The sequence below is a fragment of the Aedes albopictus genome, chromosome 1, assembly GCF_035046485.1.
Source record: "Aedes albopictus strain Foshan chromosome 1, AalbF5, whole genome shotgun sequence".
Lineage (NCBI taxonomy): Eukaryota > Metazoa > Arthropoda > Insecta > Diptera > Culicidae > Aedes > Aedes albopictus.
Window position 1 is genome coordinate 44,702,482 of NC_085136.1, and position 21,787 is coordinate 44,724,268.

The window sequence follows — 21,787 nt, forward strand, 5'->3', positions numbered from 1 at the left end:
GATGATCAGAATAGAAGCCAGCATGAGTTTTCCTAATTGGCTACAATGTTGGTTTGAACCGGTTAAGGCCAATGCAATTATCGAGAGATCTCTAGCAGAAGAAAAACAAATGCGGCTGTCGGAAGACCTCATCAAATAAAATCCTGCCGTTGGCATTGGATCAAACATCATTCTACGAATGATACTCTGCATTGAAATCACTGGTAATAAAAAAATGGCCGAAATGCAAGTCTGTCTTCGCAAATTAGATTCAAGATGATCTATCCGCTGGTTGATGCATCGTAAAAGCAAGGAGAAAAAGTTTGTAAACCAAAGTGTATTTCAACTCTGAAGTTTTAGGAACTGTGGTTTCAAAAAATGGAAATAAATATACTTGATTCATCAGTACAAAAAAAAATAAAAATAAAATAATTTCCATAAATAAAACAGTTTGAATTCCCGTTCAGCATTTGAGTATGTTTCTGGACGTTTGAAAGTTTTTATTTTTTTTTTATTTTCAGTTTTTATAAAATTACAATTTTTAAAATGGATATTTTAAAATTGAAGTTTAACGGATTATATACGGATGTTCATATATTTAATTTTTTTATAAGATTTTTTACGTAATTGTGATAAGCTTCACATTTGCACGTACTTTTTTCATAATGATACATGAACATGTTGAAGGGAGAGCACATTATTTCGCCACAGACTGTGTATACCGAATGTATTCTGCGCTATGATTCGACCCAACATTGAAAAATATAAACATTTTTTCATATTTACCTTGAAAGTACGGTATGAGCTTGCACATGATGCTTCCGAAGATGAACTTTCGCAGTACCTGTCCGACCAGGGTGAATGGCATGCAGAACACACCCAGCAAAAGATCCGAAATGGCCTGCAAATAAAAAAAAAGAATGTAGATGTGTGGGATGTAAGTAAGCCGTATTAATAGTCGAATGGGGGTGGTAACGGAAGTGGATGATGTTTTTTGAAATTTTTAATTGCAAACAACTCAACTCAGTCGGTTCGTTTGGAAGTTGGCTTTTAGGGGATGGTAGTCAGTAGCGGAACATTTTTATTATGAGTCTTGTTAAATCAAAACGAGTTGTTATCTAACCCGACGTTTCGACACTTTGGATGGTGTTTTCTTCAGGGGAAAGATAAGTTTTTTTATTTTTCTTTCAGTTTTATTTTGTCAAAAAAAAAAAACGAAAAACATATATTTCCCCTAAAAAAGACCATCCAAAGTGTCGAATCGTCGGCTTAGATAACAACTCGTTTTGATTTAACAAAACTGCGTAGCCGTCAAATCCGAGTTGCACAGAATACAGTCGATTCTGCCCCATCAAAGTTGGATTTATTTTTCAAATAAATAACTGCACTATATTTCAATTTTCCATTTTCAAAAAGAGAGTTTTATTTAATTTTCTCATTAATTTTAACCTTTGAATTGATTTCCAAAAACTATTGTTCATTGTCATATTTATTTGCTGTTTGAATATAGTAGTCCGTTAATGAAAGGAGGCGATGACTTTGACTTGATTAAATTGAAACTTCCATAAATTGGAAGAATTCATATCTTAAAGCCAAAGGACTTACTGTTGCCTATCATCCCTTACAGGCGCACCATAGTATGTAAACCTACGATGGAGGAATCCTTCTCTGAGCCGCCTATACCTGGAAAGTCGACTTTTCCCAACATGTGCAGTCGGAAGCTACCGTGAATGAATGAATGAATTTCGGTGTATTTTATTTAAAATAACAGTTTGTTATTTCGTCGGCAATCTGCCGGGTGCTTACCACAGCACAAAAAGGTCTTTCACTTTTTGGATAATGTCGTTGAATTTGAAAGCCCATGCCTGTATAGTTTGGTAAGCTGAAAGCAAACGCAGTAGTTAAATACAGTCAGTCCAATGGTGATATATATGTACAGGTAGATAATAGACTTTTTACAAGGTTGATCACAAGTTTATCTAGCCTTCAAACTTAGCTAAGTTGTGCTTCTTGTACGTTCTTTCAGAACGCTTTTTTGAGAAATTCCTGGTGAAGTAAAAGCAGAAATTCTTCGAGAAAATCAATGCGAAATCCCAGAAAATGCACTAGGAAGAATTTCTGAAATTCCAGGAGGAATCCTAGAGAGAATTCCAGAATGAGTTTTAAGAAGAATTCCAGGAAGAATCGCATAAGCAACTCCAGGAGGAGTTCCAGGAGGAATTCCAGGAAGAATTACAGGAGGAATTCCAGAAGGAATTCCAGGAGGAATTCCAGGAGGAATTCCAGGAGGAATTCCAGGAGGAACTCCAGGAGGAATTCCAGGAGGAATTTCAAGGGGAATTTCAGGGGGAATTCCAGGAGGAATTCCAGGGGGAATTCCAGGAGGAATTCCAGGGGGAATTCCAGGAGGAATTCCAGGAGGAGTTCCAGAAGGAATTCCAGGAGGAATTCTACAAGGAATTCCAGGAGGAATTCCACAAGAAATTCCAGGAGGAATTCCACAAGGAATTCCAGGAGGAATTCCACAAGAAATTCCAGGAGGAATTCCAGGAGGAAATCCAGGAGGAATTCCAGGAGGAATTCCAGGAGGAATTCCAGGAGGAATTCCAGGAGGAATTCCAGGAGGAATTCCAGGAGGAATTCCAGGAGGAATTCCATGAGGAATTCCAGGAGGATTCCAGGAGGAATTCCAGGAGGAATTCCAGGAGGAATTCCAGGAGGAATTCCAGGAGGAATTCCAGGAGGAATTCCAGGAGGAATTCCAGGAGGAATTCCAGGAGGAATTCCAGGAGGAATTCCAGGAGGAATTCCAGGAGGAATTCCAGGAGGAATTCCAGGAGGAGTTCCAGAATGAATTCCAGGAGGAATTCCAGGCAGTGTTGCGAAACTCATGCTCACGAGTATAAAATACTCACTCACCTTACTCATTTGCGAGTAATGCTCACGCTGTGAGTTACTCGCGTATGAGTATACTCACGCGTGAGTAATGACGTCATACTCTCGCGTGAGTATTACTCACTTGTGAGTAATACTCACGCGAGAGTATGACGTCATTACTCACGCGTGAGTTACTCATTTTACTCATGGTGAGTTTAGTGAGTAAGTTATTTTTGTTGGTTTGAAATGATGTTTTCGTTTGTTCTGTACTGCAATGGTGATTATTTATATACAAGGCACAGTTTTCGAGGAAAGGTGGATCTGCTCGAGAGCTTTGGCACCATAGGCTAAAAACTCTTATTGTTTACCTAAAAAACGGTAGCATTAATTACAGCATCTCCTAGGTCCAAACATTTAAAACTTTTCTTTTCTGCATACATTTGATCGTTTTTTCCCATATGGCTAGTTTCTATTACTGTGCAAAAAGATAGGGCATATAATGGACAAATAGTGGTTTCGCTTCAAAATTATTTGAGTAGGCAAGTAAGGAAAAAAAGTTTTACACTGGTAACGCCTACCTTGTAAATCTAAAAGAGCTGTAGTTTTTTTCTGCGCGGAAAAATAGTTCGTTCTATTATTCCGTAAGGAAAAGTAACGTTTTTCCTCATACTAAACACTTGATCAGTTTGTAATTTAAAATTCACAAAAAATAGTAAATTCACTTGAGTAATCAACTTTCGAACATGAAACTTACACACTAAACGCATCCAGCAAAGCAACAGCCAGCAAAACGAATAGTTGATTATTAAGCAATTTTTTGCTAGAATCCGCTACAACTTTGTGCCCTATCAGCACAAATTGCTGGATGTTTCATAAAAAAAGTACTTAGACTTGATGGAATTGAAACAAAACTTTATTGGCACTTATGGGTGACAAAAGGAACAAACTGCCAGGGCCCGTAGCGTAGTGGCTACACGTTCACTTCATAAGTGGATGGTCATGGGTTCGATCCCAGCCCGGCACTTGCAATTTTTCGTCAGTTGCTTTTCCCCCCGAGAGCAGCTGGCACCTGACCCTCTTTAGAGCATATGCTCCAACGGATCCTGAAACATGGATATCGGGTAACGGCAACTCATAATGGACTCCCAATCGGACTGGAAAATGAACAAGAGCCACACATCAAACTCGTGCTCATCATTCTACCATGATAGTGTAGAAAGTGAAAGCAGCGCAACGGAATCCAGTTCGATTAGAATTATAATAGAATACATTTAGGAGCTGTACAAAGTGGAAGTACAGCTTCCAATTGGAATCGCTCACGCAGTGCCCTGGTGGACAAAAGAGCTGTAAATTAGGTAAAGTGATTGAAGAATGAAAAAAGGGAACAAATTCTGAAGGAATCCCATGAGCTTTTTCAAGTCTTAGTTTTTTTTTTCATATAAAGTTGGACCACCCTAATTATATGAGCCTCGGACCTAAAAGGAAAAAAAAAAACTACCGAGCAAATTGCTACCAGTAACATGGCCAGTACAGGTCGGACTCGATTATCCGGGTGACTTCAAAATTATTTCACCCCGGATAATCGAATCACCCGGATAATCGAGCCATGCTTCTTTTCTTTTATTTTTGATGTTCTTCAATCAAAAACTGTTCGTTAAACATAGAAGCTAACATACATAACGTTGTATTGCCTAAACTCAACGTCTTGTATTATTACAACCATGTTTTTTTGAAAATGAAATTTTAGCTGAAAAATGTGAAAAATAAAAACAATTTTTAAATAGGCTAAATCCTACTTACAGGTGTTGTATTTGATGTTTATCACATTTGTTGACATCAGTGCTGCAATTTTTCGACAGGCCTTTATGATAGCGATATTTTGCTTTTTTCATTTTCTCCGTTTTGGTTTTCCTGTCAAAGTTGCTTTCCGATCAGCAACACGGGTGCGAAATGAAATAGGTACTCACACTCGCACGCAGCGTGCTGAAGGCGAGAGCTGACAGGGCTAAATTTCCGTTCAATTTTCTGTAGTTGAGTGTTTTCACCCGTGCTAACGTATAGGGCACTCACTCTCACAAGGCACCGCTTGAGACGAATGGCCTTTCAGCATGAGTAGTGTGTGGATGATTGGGAATTGATCTTGTTGGGTCGCTCACGAATGGAGCTCTCGGACTCTGTCAGTTCTCACATCGAGGAACTGAAAACGACCGCCGCAGTCATTCATTTTCGGCTGAAAAACAGGCACTGAAACTGATATTTTGCAGGACTGGTTGACATATTGTAATCTTAAAATTTGTAAACAAAACAAAAACAAACTTTTCCCCGGATAATCGAGCCCTTTTTCCCGGATAATCGAGCCCCGGATAATCGGACCCCCGGTTAATTGAACCCCCGGATAATCGAGTCCGACCTGTAATCACATCCAGGTAACCAATAAGCAGCTAAAATGGCTTTAATTCAGCACTATATGCGCCTTTGCAGCAGGTCTGCTGCTATCGAACTGTCAAATCGGCTACCAATCGAGCACACCACACGATTCCGTAAAATCACTTTTTCTTAATTGCTACCTCTGCCAACCCCCTCCCCGTAACGTGGGTAGATCACCTTAGAATGGTGCGTTGCGGCGTAAGATCTACCACCGCATCAAATTTCGATCTTGTTAATGTTTTCATGCCTAAAGTGGCCGATCAGTGGTGAGCAGACATTCCAGGATCGAGATTTGATGTGCTTTTTTTAATGTTTTGTTGCTAATCCACATTCTATTTCAGGAGTAATCAGGTAAATGTTTTGTTTATAAATGCTTATCAATCATGATTATGATTGTTTTTCAAACAAATGTATAACCAAACATACACAACACACACTGACATACATTACATATACATATCTCATCATATATTGGGAAAGGGAGGTTCCATCAGGGCACCCAATTGAAACGATTTGGACAGGAGCTTGGAACTGCCTCCTCCTTGTTTCTGCTACGTGCGGAAGCGAACTTTGTCGTACGAATTATCGTGCATTTGAAAAACGATCGTTTACACATTTGTTCAATGCGTTTAGTGTTCTTTATTAAATTTACAAGATGCACAAGCATCCAAATACATTTCGTGCATTTAAAACAACTCAATTATATGTGAATGTCACGCCTGCACTAACAGAAAAAAATCACTGTTTTCAGCTTAATGCAACCGCCCATTCAAATCAGCACCACGTCCTGCACCATTTTGGCTTCACGCCAGTTAATAGAAATACACTAGAACTCCAATGGCGCTGTAGTCACTTTTCCTATTTAATTAAATTCATCACTTTTATTGTAATAATTGATTGTTTTTAAGTGTCCAGCTTGAAGAGCATCTTTTGTTTTGGTAAACAAAATTTATTTGACACTTCTAGTACCGCTAATGACGCTATAAGGGCATGGCAAACTAGATGTTAGTCACACGAACAGTCGCGACATTGGACTTCTGTGGCTAGTTATTCTAATCGCCAGTTACATGTGGATGACAGCCTTTTCAGGGGATTGATCTCTGTCTACAAGAGGTTTGAGTTCAAACAAAAGCCCTCACGTTGAGCTGTTGGGCTCAAAGGGGACCTCTTCAGGCCGCCCGTAACGGAGCGCTTAGAACTACCAGTAAGATACAATTCACTAGAATAAAAAAAAACAATAGAATTATTGACAAGCAACCTTGTCTACTGATTCAATACATTCGCCCCAATAAAACATACCATTTTAATGTTTGATAGGATTCCAAGCCTTTAGATAAATTTTAGATTACCGTATGAATATAAGTAAAGCATACTCGTGAGTGAGTATCTGCACGTCAATACTCACGAGTGAGTGTGAGTTGTACAGTGCTTACTCAAATGTGAGTAATACTCACGGTGAGTTTAAGGTGTACTGCTCATACTCACTCGTGAGTTTGACTAGTTGTGTGAGTACTCGCTCATTTCGCAACACTGATTCCAGGAGGAATTCCAGGAGGAATTCCAGGAGGAATTCCAGGAGGAATTCCAGGAGGAATTCTAGGAGGAATTCCAGGAGGAATTCCAGGAGGAATTCCAGGAGGAATTCCAAGAGGAATTCCAGGAGGAATTCCAGGAGGAATTCCAGGAGGAATTCCAGGAGGAATTCCAGGAGGAATTCCAGGAGGAATTCCAGGAGGAATTCCAGGAGGAATTCCAGGAGGAATTCCAGGAGAAATTCCAGGAGGAATTCCAGGAGGAATTCCAAGAGGAATTCCAGGAGGAATTCCAGGAGGAATTACAGGAGGAATTCCAGGAGGAAATCCAAAAGGAATTTCTGGACGAATTCCAGAAGGAGTTCCCGAAGAAATTCCACAAGGAATGCCAGAAGGAATTCCAGGAGCAATTCAAGACGGAATTTCAGGAGGAATCCAGGAGGAATTTCAGGAAGAATTCTAGGAGGAATTCCAGGAAGAATTCCAGAAGAATTTCCAGGAGGAATTCCGGGAGGATTTCCAGGAGACATTCCAGAAGGAATTTCAGGGGGAACTCCAGAAGGAATTCCAGGAGGAATTCCAAAAGGAATTCCAGGAGGCATTCCAGGAAGAATTTCAGGAAGAACTGCAGGAAGAATTCCAGGAGGAATTCCAGGAGAAATTCTAGGAGTAGTTTCCGGAAGAATACCAGGAGGAATTCCAGGAGAAATTCCAGGAGAAATTCTAGGAGGAATTCCAGGAGGAATTTCAGGAGGAATTCGAGGAGAAATTCCAGGAGAAATTCTAGAAGAAATTCTAGGAGGAATTCTAAATAGAAGGAATTCTCGGAGGAACTCCAGTAGGAGTTTTATGAAGAATTCGTGGAGAAATTCCAGGAAATATTCCAGAAGGATTTGCTGAATGAATTCCAGATGGAATTCCAGAAGGAATATTACAACGATTTCTACTAGGAATTCAATGAGGAATTTCAGGAGGAATTCCAGAAAGTAATTCCAGGAGGAATTTCTGAAGGAACTCCTGGCGGAATTCCAGGAGGAATTCCAGAAGGAATTCTAGGAGGAATTGCAGAAGGAATTCCAGGAGAAAATCCTTCTGGAATTCTAGGAGGAATTCCAGCAGGAATTCCAGCAGGAATTCCAGGAGGAATTCCAGAAGGAATTCCAAGAGGAATCCAGAAGAAGTTCCAGAAGGAATTCCAGAAGAAGTTTCTGAAGAAATTCCGGAAGGAATTCCAGAAGGAATTCTAGGTGAAATTCCAAAGAAATTTTAAGAGGAATTCCAGGAGGATCTGCAGGAGATCTCCAGAAGGAATTCCAGGAGGAACTCCAGAAACAGTTCCAGGAGGAATTCCAGAAACAATTCCAGGAGGAATTCCAGAAGCAATTCCTGGAGGAATTCATTGAGGGATTCTAGGAGGAATTCCAGGAGAATCTTCAGGAGATCTCCAGAAGGAATCCCAGGATTTCTAGGAGCAATTCCAGAAGAAGTTCCAGGAGGAATTCCAGAAGGAATTCCAGAAGGAATTCTAGGAGGAATTCTAGATGGAATTTCAGGAGGAGAGCCAGAAGAAATTTCAGAAGAATTTCCAGAAGGAATTTAAGAAGGGCTTCAAGAAGGTATTCCAGGAGGAATCAAAAGTAATTTTAGGAGCAATTCCAGAAGGAATTCTCGGCAGAATTCCAGAAGGAATTCCAGGATGAATTCCAAGATGATAATTCCAGAACGCAATTCCAGGAGGAATTCCAGGAGGATTTCCAGGAGGACTTTCAGACGGAATTCCAGGAGGAATTAAAGAAGGAAATCCAGGATGAATTCTAGAAGGAATTCCAGGAGGATTTCCAGGAGGAATTCCAGGAGGAATTCCAGGAGGAATTCCAGAAAGAATTCCAGGAGGAATTCCAGAAAGAACTCCAGGAGGAATTCCAGATGGAATTTCAAGAAGAATTCTAGAAGGAATTCTAGGAGGAATTCCAAGAGGAATTCCAGGAGGAATTCCAGGAGGAATTCCAGGAGGAATTCCAGAAGGAATTCCAAAAGGAATTCCAGAAGGAATTCCAGGAGGACTTTACGACGGAATTCCAGGTGGAATTGAAGGAGGAAATCCAGGAGGAATTCTAGAGGGAATTCCAGGAGGATTTCCAGGAGGAATTCCAGGAGGAATTCCAGAAAAATTCCAGGAGGAATTCCAGATGGAATTTCAGGAAGAATTCCAGAAGGAATTCTAGGAAGAATTCCAAAAGGAATACCAGGAGGAATTTCAGGAGGAATTCCAGAAGGAGTTCCAGAAGGAATTCCAGAATAAATTCTAGGAGGAATTCCAGAAGGAATTCCAGCAGGAATTCTAGAAGGAATTCCTGGAGGAATTCTAGAAGGAATTCCTGGAGGAATTCTAGAAGAAATTCCTGGAGGAATTCCAGAAGGAATTCCTGGAGGAATTCCAGAAGGAATCCTAGAAGAATTTCCAGAAGGAATTCTAGGAGGAATTCATAGAGGGATTCTAGGATGAATTCCAGGAGAATCTTCAGGAGATCTCCAGAAGGAATTCCAGGAGGAATCCCAGGATTTCTAGGAGCAATTCCAGAAGAAGTTCCAGGAGGAATTCCAGAAGGAATTCCAGAAGGAATTTCTGGAGGAATTCCAGAAGGAATTCCTGGAGGAATTCCAGAAGGAATTTCAGAAGAATTTCCAGAAGGAATTTAAGAAGGGCTTCAAGAAGGAATTCCAGGAGGAATTCCAGAAGGAATCCCAGGAGGAATTCCAGAAGGAATTCCAGGAGGAATTCCAGAAGGAATTCCAGGAGGAATTCCAGAAGGAATTCCAGGAGGAATTCCAGAAGGAATTCCAGGAGGAATTCCAGAAGGAATTCCAGGAGGCATTCCAGAAGGAATTCCAGCAGGAATTCCAGAAGGAATTCCAGGAGGAATTCCAGAAGGAATTCCAGGAGGAATTCCAGAAGGAATTCCAGGAGGAATTCCAGAAGGAATTCCAGGAGGAATTCCAGAAGGAATTCCAGGAGGAATTCCAGAAGGAATTCCAGGAGGAATTCCAGAAGGAATTCCAGGAGGAATTCCAGAAGGAATTCCAGGAGGAATTCCAGAAGGAATTCCAGGAGGAATTCCAGAAGGAATTCCAGGAGGAATTCCAGAAGGAATTCCAGGAGGAATTCCAGAAGGAATTCCAGGAGGAATTCCAGGAGGAATCTCAGGAGGAAATCCAATAGGAATGCCAGAAGGAATTCCAGGAGGAATTCCAGACGGAATTCCAGGAGGAATTCCAGACGGAATTCCAAAAGGAATTCCAGGAGGAATTCCAGAAGGAATTCCAGGAGGAATTCCAGAAGGAATTCCAGGAGGAATTCCAGAAGGAATTCCAGGAGGAATTCCAGAAGGAATTCCAGGAGGAATTCCAGAAGGAATTCCAGGAGGAATTCCAGAAGGAATTCCAGGAGGAATTCCAGAAGGAATTCCAGGAGGAATTCCAGAAGGAATTCCAGGAGGAATTCCAGAAGGAATTCCAGGAGGAATTCCAGGAGGAATTCCAGAAGGAATTCCAGGAGGAATTCCAGAAGGAATTCCAGGAGGAATTCCAGAAGGAATTCCAGGAGGAATTCCAGAAGGAATTCCAGGAGGAATTCCAGAAGAAATTCCAGGAGGAATTCCAGAAGGAATTCCAGGAGGAATTCCAGAAGGAATTCCAGGAGGAATTCCAGAAGGAATTCCAGGAGGAATTCCAGAAGGAATTCCAGGAGGAATTCCAGAAGGAATTCCAGGAGGAATTCCAGAAGGAATTCCAGGAGGAATTCTAGAAGGAATTCCAGGAGGAATTCCAGAAGGAATTCCAGGAGGAATTCCAGAAGGAATTCCAGGAGGAATTCCAGAAGGAATTCCAGGAGGAATTCCAGAAGGAATTCCAGGAGGAATTCCAGAAGGAATTCCAGGAGGAATTCCAGAAGGAATTCCAGGAGGAATTCCAGAAGGAATTCCAGGAGGAATTCCAGAAGGAATTCCAGGAGGAATTCTAGAAGGAATTCCACGAGGAATTCCAGAAGGAATTCCAGGAGGAATTCCAGAAGGAATTCCACGAGGAATTCCAGAAGGAATTCCACGAGGAATTCCAGAAGGAATTCCACGAGGAATTCCAGAAGGAATTCCACGAGGAATTCCAGAAGGAATTCCAGGAGGAATTCCAGAAGGAATTCCAGGAGGAATTCCAGAAGGAATTCCAGGAGGAATTCCAGAAGGAATTCCAGGAGGAATTCCAGAAGGAATTCCAGGAGGAATTCCAGAAAGAATTCCAGGAGGAATTCCAGAAGGAATTCCAGGAGGAATTCCAGAAGGAATTCCAGGAGGAATTCCAGAAGGAATTCCAGGAGGAATTCCAGAAGGAATTCCAGGAGGAATTCCAGAAGGAATTCCAGGAGGAATTCCAGAAGGAATTCCAGGAGGAATTCCAGAAGGAATTCCAGGAGGAATTCCAGAAGGAATTCCAGGAGGAATTCCAGGAGGAATTCCAGAAGGAATTCCAGGAGGAATTCCAGAAGGAATTCCAGGAGAAATTCCAGAAGGAATTCCAGGAGGAATTCCAGAAGGAATTCCAGGAGGAATTTCAGAAGGAATTCCAGGAGGAATTCCAGAAGGAATTCCAGAAGGAATTCTAGAAGGAATCCCTGGAGGAATTCCAGAAGAAATCCCTGGAGGGATTCCAGAAGGAATCCCTGGAGGGATTCCAGAAGGAATCCCTGGAGGAATTCCAGAAGGAATTCCAGGACCAATTCCAGAAGGTATTTCAGGAGGAATTCAAGAAGGAATTTCAGGTGCAATTCCAGTAGATATTAGAAGGAATCCCTGGAGGAATTTCAGAAGGAATCCCTGGAGGAATTTCAGAAGGAATCCCTGGAGGAAATCCAGGAGGAATGCCAGAAGGAATTCCAGGAGGAATTTCAGAAGGAATCCCTGGAGGAATCTCAGGAGGAAATCCAATAGGAATGCCAGAAGGAATTCCAGGAGGAATTCCAGACGGAATTCCAGAAGGAATTCCAGGAGGAATTCCAGGAGGAATTCCAGAAGGAATTCCAGGAGGAATTCCAGAAGGAATTCCAGGAGGAATTCCAGATGGAATTCCAGGAGGTATTTCAGAAGGAATTCCAGGAGGAATTCCAGAAGGAATTCCAGGAGGAATTTCAGAAGGAATTCCAGGAGGAATTCCAGGAGGAATTCCAGGAGGAATTCCAGGAGGAATTCCAGAAGGAATTCCAGGAGGAATCCCTGGAGGGATTCCAGAAGGAATCCCTGGAGGAATTCCAAAAGCAATTCCAAAAGGAATTCCAGGAGGAATTCCAGAAGGAACTCTAGGACCAATTCCAGAAGGTATTCCAGGAGGAATTCTAGATGGAATTTCAGGTGCAATTCCAGTAGAAATTTGAAGGAATCCCTGGAGGAATTTTAGAAGGAATCCCTGGAGGAATTCCAGAAGGAATCCCTGGAGGAATTTCAGGAGGAAATCCAATAGGAATGCCAGAAGGAATTCCAGGAGGAATTTCAAGAGGAATTCCAGACGGAATTCCAGGAGGAATTCCAGACAGAATTCCAGGAGGAATTCCAGACGGAATTCCTGGAGGAATTCCAGAAGGAATTCCAGGAGGATTTCCAGAAGGAATTCCAGGAGGAATTCCAGAAGGAATTCCAGGAGGAATTCCAGAAGGAATTCCAGGAGGAATTCCAGAAGGAATTCCAGAATGAATTTCAAGAGGAATGCCAGGATAAATTGAAGAAGGTATTCCAGGAACAATTCCAAGGGGAATTTCAGGAGCAATTTCAGAACAATTCTAGGAGGAATTTCAGGCGGAATACCAGAAGGAATTCTAGGCGGAATGCACGAAGGAATTTCAAACGAAATTCCATAAGGAATTCCAGGATTCTCAGATGGAATCCCAGAAGGAATTCCTGAAGCGATTCTAGGAGAAATTCCAGGTCCTATTCCAGAAGGTGCTCCAGGAGGAATTCAAGAAGGAATTCCAGGTGGAATTGCAGTAGAAATTCTAGATGGAGTTCTAGTAGAAATTCGAAAGGAATGCCAGGAGGAACCCCTGGAGGAATTCCAGAATAAATTCCAGGAGGAATTCCAGGAGGAATTCCGAGAGGAATTCCAGAAGGAATTTCAGGAGGAATTCCAGAAGGAATCTTAGGAGGAATTCCATAAGTAATTCCAGGAGGAGTTCCAGTAGGAATTGCAGGAGGAGTTCCAGAAGGAATTTCAGGAGGAATTGCAGGAGTAATTCCAGGAGGATTTCCAGGAGGAATTCCAGGAGGAATTCCAGGAAGATTTCCAGGAGGAATTCAAGAAGGAATTCCAGGTGGAATTGCAGTAGAAATTCCAAAACGGTTCTCTAGTAGAATTTCGAAAGGAATGCCAGGAGGAATGTCATAAGGAATTCCAAAAGGAATCCCTGGAGGAATTCCAGAAGCAATTCCAGGAGAAATTTCAGGAGGAATTCCAGAAGGAATTCCGGGAGGAATATCAGTCCGAGATATAGAAGATTGAAATTAGCTTACCATTTTTTGAGGCATAGGCGTTTATGTCTTAACGATACCATAAAATGTATTTTATATACGGGCCCTGTGTTTCAAGGTCTAGTGTTGATTTGGAAGCAAAATCAGCTGGAACCACCAGTTTAACCTGCCAGCAGCATTTTTATGTTCATACATTAAATCTGAAATTTCCGTGAAGAATCATCAAACTTTATGACTACGAAGGGAGCAAGGAAGGGAGCCAGGGAGTCTTCCCACAACTAGTGGGCCATTAATAATAATTCCTGGTACCAGGTATTGTCGCGCTTATCTTAGATTCTCAGCATTATTGTTGGACCAAATCTTGGACCATTTCGCCGGGCTTTATTGCTTTTCACGGTTTACTGGAAAGCGTCACGATACAGACCCGATACTCCACAACGCTTGCCAACCCTCGAATGGGCATCGCTTTATCCTTTTTCATATCCACTTATCCCAGTGTGCTCCCCGTCACAGTAAAGCACGTAAACCCCCTACCGCGAGACACTACCGCGGCTTTAACGGCATTACCATTAATTATCGTCCCATTTTGATGGTCCACTAAATCAGCTCATTTCATCCCAGCTACACCCTTTCCCACCAACCGAATTGAAAAGCTCGAAAACCGTAATCCGGATTTCTGCCATGATGGAGAAGTATCCAATTGATTAGCATACGAAACAGGGTTAGTGGCTGAGTTTGTTTCGCATCAAAGTTCTCCGCATCAAAGTTCTCCGAAAATCGAATCCTGTTGATTGAGAGAGCTACATTGCTCTTCTATGGTATCGACAGCATCCAGTCGGACCAGCAGACAGGCTCACAAAATCCATTTTCTGAAAATTATTTTTTTTCTTATGCTCTATGTTTTATGAATAAAACAATTAAACTATATTAATTCAGCCTTCAAGTCACCTAACTTTAATGACATTGAGCAGGTCTATTTCGATGATAGCCACAGAAGTGACGTGGATCCATCCGCTTGACATAATTCCAGCACGACCCGACCAATCGATCCAACCCGTTATCGGCGATGTTGGCAGAGTACCACCGGCACCGCTTCGCTTCTTCTTTACTCCATGATGGCGAATGATTTTCCGGATTATGTGTCTCGTTCTTTTTTTTTCTTTTTTGAAGTGGTTTTTACCCAAGTGGATACATCTATTAGTCTGACCTTTCCCGGGAAGAAGGGCTGGGTGGTGTTTTTCTTCGGTGGATGTTTAGTCTACCCTTGATACCTGTCCAGATTTTAATCGGATTAGTTTCTTGAAGGGGATGATTTAATGTGTGCTGGCTGAATTTAGTTGGCACAGGATTCCGGAGCATTTTGGTCGCCTCGGACAGAGAGCTGCTACGGATCAGGAACTGCTTTGTATTATTCATTATCGCTGTATACAAACTTCAGAAGGAATCTCAGAAGAAATTCCAGGAGGACTTTCAGAAGGAATTCCAGAAGGAACTTGCTTCTGCAATTCCTTCTGGAATTCCTCTTGAATTCCTCCTGAAATGCCGTCTGGAATTTCTTCTGGACTTCCTCCTGGAAATTCTCCTGGCATTTCTTCTGAAATTTTTTCTGGAGTTCCTTCTTGAAATCGTTATGAAATTCTTTCTGGAATTTCTTCTGAAATACATTCTGCAATTCCTCAGGAATTTTGCCTGAAATTCTTTATGGGATTTCTTCTCAGATTCCTCCTGGAATTTCTTCTGTAATTCCTCCTGGGATTCGTTCTGGAATTCCTCCTGGAATTCCTTCTGGAATTTCTGCTGGAATTCCTGCTGGAATTCCTTCTTTAATTGCTGCTGAAATTTCTTCTGGAATTCCTTCTGGAATTCCTTCTGGTATTTTAGTGAACTTTCCTTTGGACTGCTCTAGGCATTCCTAGGGGGTTTCTCGAGAAATATCTGTACCGTTTCCTCCAGCAATACCTAGGATTTCTGCTGAAATTTCTACAATGATACATCCCAGAATCCTTCTATGAATTCTTCTAGAGATTTTTCATGAGATTCTTCCAGTAGTTAATCGGGTGATTCCTCCAGGAATTTTTATCCAAGACAACCATACAGTTCCAGGTAGATGAAACATAAGATCAAAAACTAACTATTAGTTATCCCTGAAGATGACATAAATCCCCAGTATCAAAACGTCGGGCAAACAATAAACCTCGTTTTTTCCGTACTAAGGACTGCGTAGCCGTTTAAATCCTGCTTTGTCCAAAGGTTTCGCCATAAATTTCTTATGGAATTGATCCTTAAGCAATTCCTACTGTGATTCTTCCAGCAATTCCTCCTAGAATGCCTCCCAGAATTATTGTAGGGTTTCTCCTTAGAATTTATCTTGGAGTTCCTTCAATAAATAATACTTGCTGGGATGATTCACGGCAATCTTTCTAGGATTCTTCCAGAAGTTCTATCGGTGTTTCCGCCAGGGATTGTTCCAGAAAATTTATCCAGGGATTTTTCCGAAAATTGCTCGCGTGTAAATCAAAGGGGTGCTGCTGTCCGATCAGTTTTGCACACTTTGAAATGTGCAATTTTGGTAGATATCTAGGGGTGGCGTAAGTGAAATATATGCAGAGTGCCAAATTTCAAAACCCCAATCATTTCTTAACTGAATCGGTGGTTCTAGATCCCCAAGGATTGAATTTAACCTCAAAATTGCGACATCTTTACTGGATGTTGAGGTATTCACCCTCGAGCGATCGAGTTTAGTTTGATTATTCGCACTTTATTCTGTACCACAAAAGATCTTCAATTCGACTAGCCTTCACAAGTATAGAAATCTGTTTAAGTAAGAGAGAGTATTGTAAATGGGAAAAATAGTTGAGATGCTTGAAATAGGAAGAATTTGGAAAAGAAAATGCGGAATTACGTAGAACGATCAATATCTCAATTAGCTAAGCCCAGGGTTTTTAAACCCGAAATGTTTCCTGAATTCTTAGGGATCCGTCTAAAGATACTTTGAGGGCTGCAAATGTTTTCGAATTTCAAAAACTTATTCAAATCTTTGTTTTTTCACTCTTACAGCAACAAGTCTTTCTCCCTGTTCTTTCATTCAAGTTTCCATACTGGCTGAAGCCAGTTGAATTGAAGATCGATAGCGGTACAGAATAAAGGGCGAATACTCATTCTAAAATTGGATTTTTTTCATAATATCTCGGAAACGGTGTCCGACCATTTGGCCGAACGCTATTAGACCAAATGCCATCTGGCCGAACGGGTCGTTTAACCGAATGCCATTTGACCGAATTATGATCAAAAGAATTCAGAGTAAGTTTTTGATATTTGATATAACTGCCAATATGATCATCAGAAATATATCCTTCTTTCAATCATAGGCTTTTCGTTCTAGCTTTGCCATTCAAGGATTAGCTGGTGTTAAAACTGCCGGGAGATTTAATCAAAGAGTTTTCCTTCTTTGAATCATAGGCTGTTCTTTCGAGCAATACTGATGTAGAGAACAGGGGTTACTTTTCTTCATCATTCCTTTTTTTTTCGTTCAAACGGCATTCGACCAAATGGCGTTCGGCCAAATAATCCGGAACCCTCAGGAACTTCTAATGAAACACGGAAATTTTACTAGAAGCTCAACGCCCCTCAACGGATCCATGCCGCGAGTCAAAATATGCTGGGATAATGACGGGAGGATGTACGTGAGGTGATCGAAAGGTGGAAGTAGCACTCCGATGAGCATCTGAATGATGTGGAGAACATAAGCACGGGAGACCACAATAACGAAAGAAGCGACTACGCCAATGCAGCAGAGGACGGAAACGATCCAATTCCCAGGCGGAGGCAAGTTAATGATACCATTCACCAGGACAAAACCAACAAAGCAGTTGGTAAGAATGGTACCGTAAACCGGGGTCAAATTGCTCTTCGGGTCGAAATTGATCAGAGGGTTTTCAGCTAGACTGAGCATATTTTAAATTGTTTTCTTCTAGAATCGTACAGTTGGAAACATATACTCAACGGTATTTGTACGGAAACTATTTGAAGTAGGCTTTATCTAACGGAAAATCGTCTGATCAATTTCGACCCGGAGATCAATTTGACCCCGGTTGTAATGGGAATTTTCCCGGAAATCAAGGGTTCATAAACCGCAACTAGCTTATGCGCCAATCTGAACGTACATCCAGATTGCTAGCTTGGTGTTTTACGCCCGACTAACTACTGAGAACGAAGCTCAGGGCAGGTTCTGTGGATCACTCGAACGTCCGATCAAAAACCTCAAAACACTTTACTCGGATCTCTCACCAACGCCAACGAATAAAGCCGATCACTCCTTGGCTACGAAATCAACCGATAAAAAAACTCACTCCAAATCTCAACTCAAACAATATACTCAACAACCCGACCTTCTCATGCAAGCCTGTTCTGTTAGGGATAATCTATATTGAAAGCCAGTTTGTTCGGTTACAGTGGTATTTATCGTTCGCAATGGGTATCGTTTCTGCGTATGGGCCCTAATCCCTGACCTGCCTGGGGGTGTGTGTGTGGCTTAACCTATAGGTACCTTTTTTCTCGTTGCGGCCGATCTGCTACCGATGTTGCGCTCTTGGTGCTCGGTGTATGGACGGGAAACGTGGTAATGGGACGCCGGCACTCATGCGCCTTCGTCAAATGCTGGTCACTCATACGCTCGGGTCACCCCAAGCTAAGGATGCGTGGGGACGTGACTGATTCGTGGGATCGCAGGGGGGCGTTGCTAGCTCGACCCACGCGCACTAATTGATTGCGACCACGAGATGACTACCTGCTATCCCGTATCCGATCCTGCTGATGCTCGTTTGAACCAGGTGTCGACGGGGCACGTGGTTCTCGGAAGCTGCTCTCGAAACGGCTGGATTTACGTTTTGCGCCGCCAGGATCTTCGACCCTGTCACTCGTCAGTCTTCCACAGACGGGGGGATTCACGCCGGTTCACGATGGACTCACGCTGAACACACGCCGGCTTTACTTTACACACGCCGGGCTCGTTTGCTCACCAACTTCCGTCCTGGGAATGAAAATATTCCAAACGGAAAAGCCACTTTCTCGTGGCTATGGATAACCACATGTTAAAATCACCCCAATATCTAGCTAACTTCACTTTATTCCTACCTTTTCGTATCGTTTTAAGTTTCACACACTTTTTTTCCGTTTTCTAGCTTTTAGTCCAGTTTCAGTCCTAATAAAATAAACGTTTTAACTAGTAGAACTTATTATAATAACTTTACAAGATTTCTAGCTACCTTTCAGGCACTTTACACTTCACACGTGCAACTGTAGAACAATCCTATCACCGTTGGACTTGCAGGTTTTTAAAACAACTTGTCACGATGGAATCAGACTGTAAAATGATCGCCTGATTTAGATCTGGAGTTTGCAAAGGTCTCATTTAGACCAAGATTTTACTACTACCGTCGCGAAATCCTTGGCGGAAGTTACTAGATCTTCATCTGTGCTGTTAATCTGATAATGCTATTTGTAAAGAAACTGTTCAAAAAATGCTTTATTTACATGAAAAACGACTGATCCAATTCAACCCGAAGATCAATTTGACCCCGGTTTACGGTATCGCAGTTGAGCGTATCAAGATGATCCCAGAAAACTTGTCTGTAGCGGTTGATAGTCAGGATCTGGTCTCTCGAACAGCTACTAGAGGAGTGAAAGTAAGGGCAAGGGGTAATCTTCCCCATTTACAAGAAAGGCAACTATTTGGTATGTGAGGACTTCAGAGGAGGAGGATCACCATTTGGAATGCCGCCTACAAAATGCTCGGCCAGGCCATCATCCGTCGTCTGTCACCTAGGGTTGATTTGTGTAATTTGTGAAATAATGGTAGAGCTATATTCCTGCCGGCAATGTGAAGCAGAAAGATAGGATTGGTGATGCATGTCTCAAAAACAAAGTACATGCTAGTAGACCATGTAGTAGATGGAATCGAACACGACAAGATTCATCTAAGAAGTATTGTCACGGTAGACTGGGTTACCTTCGAGGTTTTTCATTTACCTTGGATTCTTACTACCGACTGTTAACAATGTGTGTCGTGAAATGCGTACATTAATTTGTCGTTTCATATATCTGACATAGTGAACAGAATTCAATCAATTTAATACAAATCAAAACTCATGTAATTCCAAGTTTCAGTCAAATCGGTTCACTAGAAACCATATAGTCAATTTTAGCCATTTTGTATGAGGATTTGTCACGAACTATCAGGTATCAGAAGGCCGGCTCCAGACTCTGGAGTCCAGAGGCATGTTATCCTCCATTTGGGATATTTGTGCCATCGCCATACATATAAGCCTATTTCATAATTTACCTGAGGGAGAATGGGACAAGGGATGGCATGGGATTAGGAAAGAAAAAGGTGATGAAATAGGAAGGAGTGCCAGAAGAGGGAATGAACGCATAAGCGCAACGAGAGCTCAAAGCCCATACCACAACGGGTTTAATCAGTGCCCTGCAAAGGACATTGTAAAACGCATAAGCGTAAAGAGAGCCTATAGCTCATTGAAAGTAGCTTGTGACTTTCAATATGACATTGAAAGGCACGTCATCGAAAGCATCCTCAATATTTATTCAAGAAATCACCCAAGCAAAAACTACGTTTGAGCGATTACTTTCTTGAAAACTTATACAACTTTGTGTAAAAGAGTCACTGTGAACATCTCAAATGGGGAGGCATGTGAGTTCACATGAATAGGCTTATCAGCCAGACGAACATCACAGATGTGATAATCCTTCTTTATACAACGCACGCACCCTTTCGGGAAGAAAGCTATGAAGTAATTTCACGCCATGAAAATACCTAATAGAAAACTACAAGAGTTCAAAACATGTTTGAAATACTCAAATCCCTTTGGAGAAAAATAGGACAAACCTCCATTTGCTCCTGGAGATTTGAAGTAAGCAGAGCTTTTTAGGGCCCACTAAGTCGATTATATAGCTATAATTCTTGGGCGGAAATATCCGAAGATATTTTGAACTAACAGTTCAGAGTTTCATTCAGGAATACCTCTTGCGATACGCACAGACCGCATAGTACAAGCTTCTTTCAAAGCAATATGGTATTGCAGCAATATGTGGTATATGGTATACCACAATGAAGGGCGTTGTTATAACAAAACCACAATGAAACTCTCTTGAAGTAGCAATGGAAGCGAGTTATCCATAAAATGTGGTCGCAACCAATTAGTACATGTTCCCCAATTTTTGAGCAGGGCCGCCTGAATACGCAAAGTATGCGAAGAAACACTCAAAATTGCAAAGAAGGTCAAATGGAGATTCCTCATCTGACACATGCCAATCAGTCAACTCATGACAAATTCTGCTCATGCAGAGTTCGGTTAGGTGCAATTCTATGTTAAGTTACCCATGAACTGTACTACCTAAGTAATCCATTAAACTGAAGCATCTCAAATTAATGTTTAAGCTACTTCAGATGATGTAAAAATCGTAGCAATACTGCTAAATATCAGTGAAAAGATGCTGAATACAAGAGCTTGCTTGAAGGCATCCATAAGGAAAGGTTGAAACATACTTTTAACATTATTCTAAGGTATATCATGCTCGAGGAACGACACTTCATTTATAATGAAAGAAGCAAAACTGGGTTCAATGGGTAACCTATACAAAAGTTCCCCTACGAAAATTAACTCTTTGAAGTAAAGCCACTTGGGTTACGCACGCTTTTTACACTGAGAATTGATCTGAGGTTTCCTAGCCGTAGCCACTACCCACAGCACAAAAAGGAAACATCAACGACAAGCCAAATCGGTGTCAATTGGAAAACGCCAATGGAGAAAACGCATTAAACGAACCCATATAGCCGCATAACACCCTGAATTAGGGGTCACCTGTTTAGTGGGCTCTTAACACTGGTTCAGGCGGTCCCTAGTGTTAGTCTTAGCCAATTGAGGCAACTGCTACCAACACCACACAGCTATCTAGGCTGATCGGGAAAAGAAGTTAACATTGATGGTTAACTTCCAAACGAGCCCGAACAGCCTCAAATCGGTTCACTAGAAACGGAGCACTATATCGTCAAATTTAGCCATTTTGTATGAGGATGTCTCACGAACTAACTGTAGTCTACGGCCAAATCAGCATCCAGAAGGCGGAAGGATACGGTGGGCAGGGCATGCTGTAAGAATACCGGGCTACAATCCTGTAAAGTTGATATTCGCTACTGATCCGGTTCGATTGGTACAAGAAAGCATGAAGCGCAGAGCGCATGATGGGCGCATCAGATGGAGCGTGATGTAAGGCGTTATAGCGAAAATGGAGAGCAGCAGCCGCAAACCGAGTGTTGTGGCGTATTGTTGATTAAGTCGTATGTTAAATGTGATGCTAAACAAATAAATGTATACATGTTGCAATGCCATATATGTTAGCAATGTGCAACTTGGATAATACACATGCTTCAAGTGACTTACATGAAAA

At 41.7% G+C, this 21,787-nt stretch overlaps 1 protein-coding gene across 1 annotated transcript in view; it reads right to left on the minus strand.

The window, feature by feature from the left end:
- The window catches only part of LOC134284900 (uncharacterized), a 194,001-nt gene that overhangs the window by 94,759 nt on the left and 77,455 nt on the right, over positions 1–21,787 (minus strand). The window contains exon 3 of the mRNA XM_062844441.1: positions 766–880. Within this exon, the coding sequence (XP_062700425.1) occupies positions 766–880 (115 nt within the window). The remainder of the gene's footprint in view (positions 1–765; positions 881–21,787) is intronic.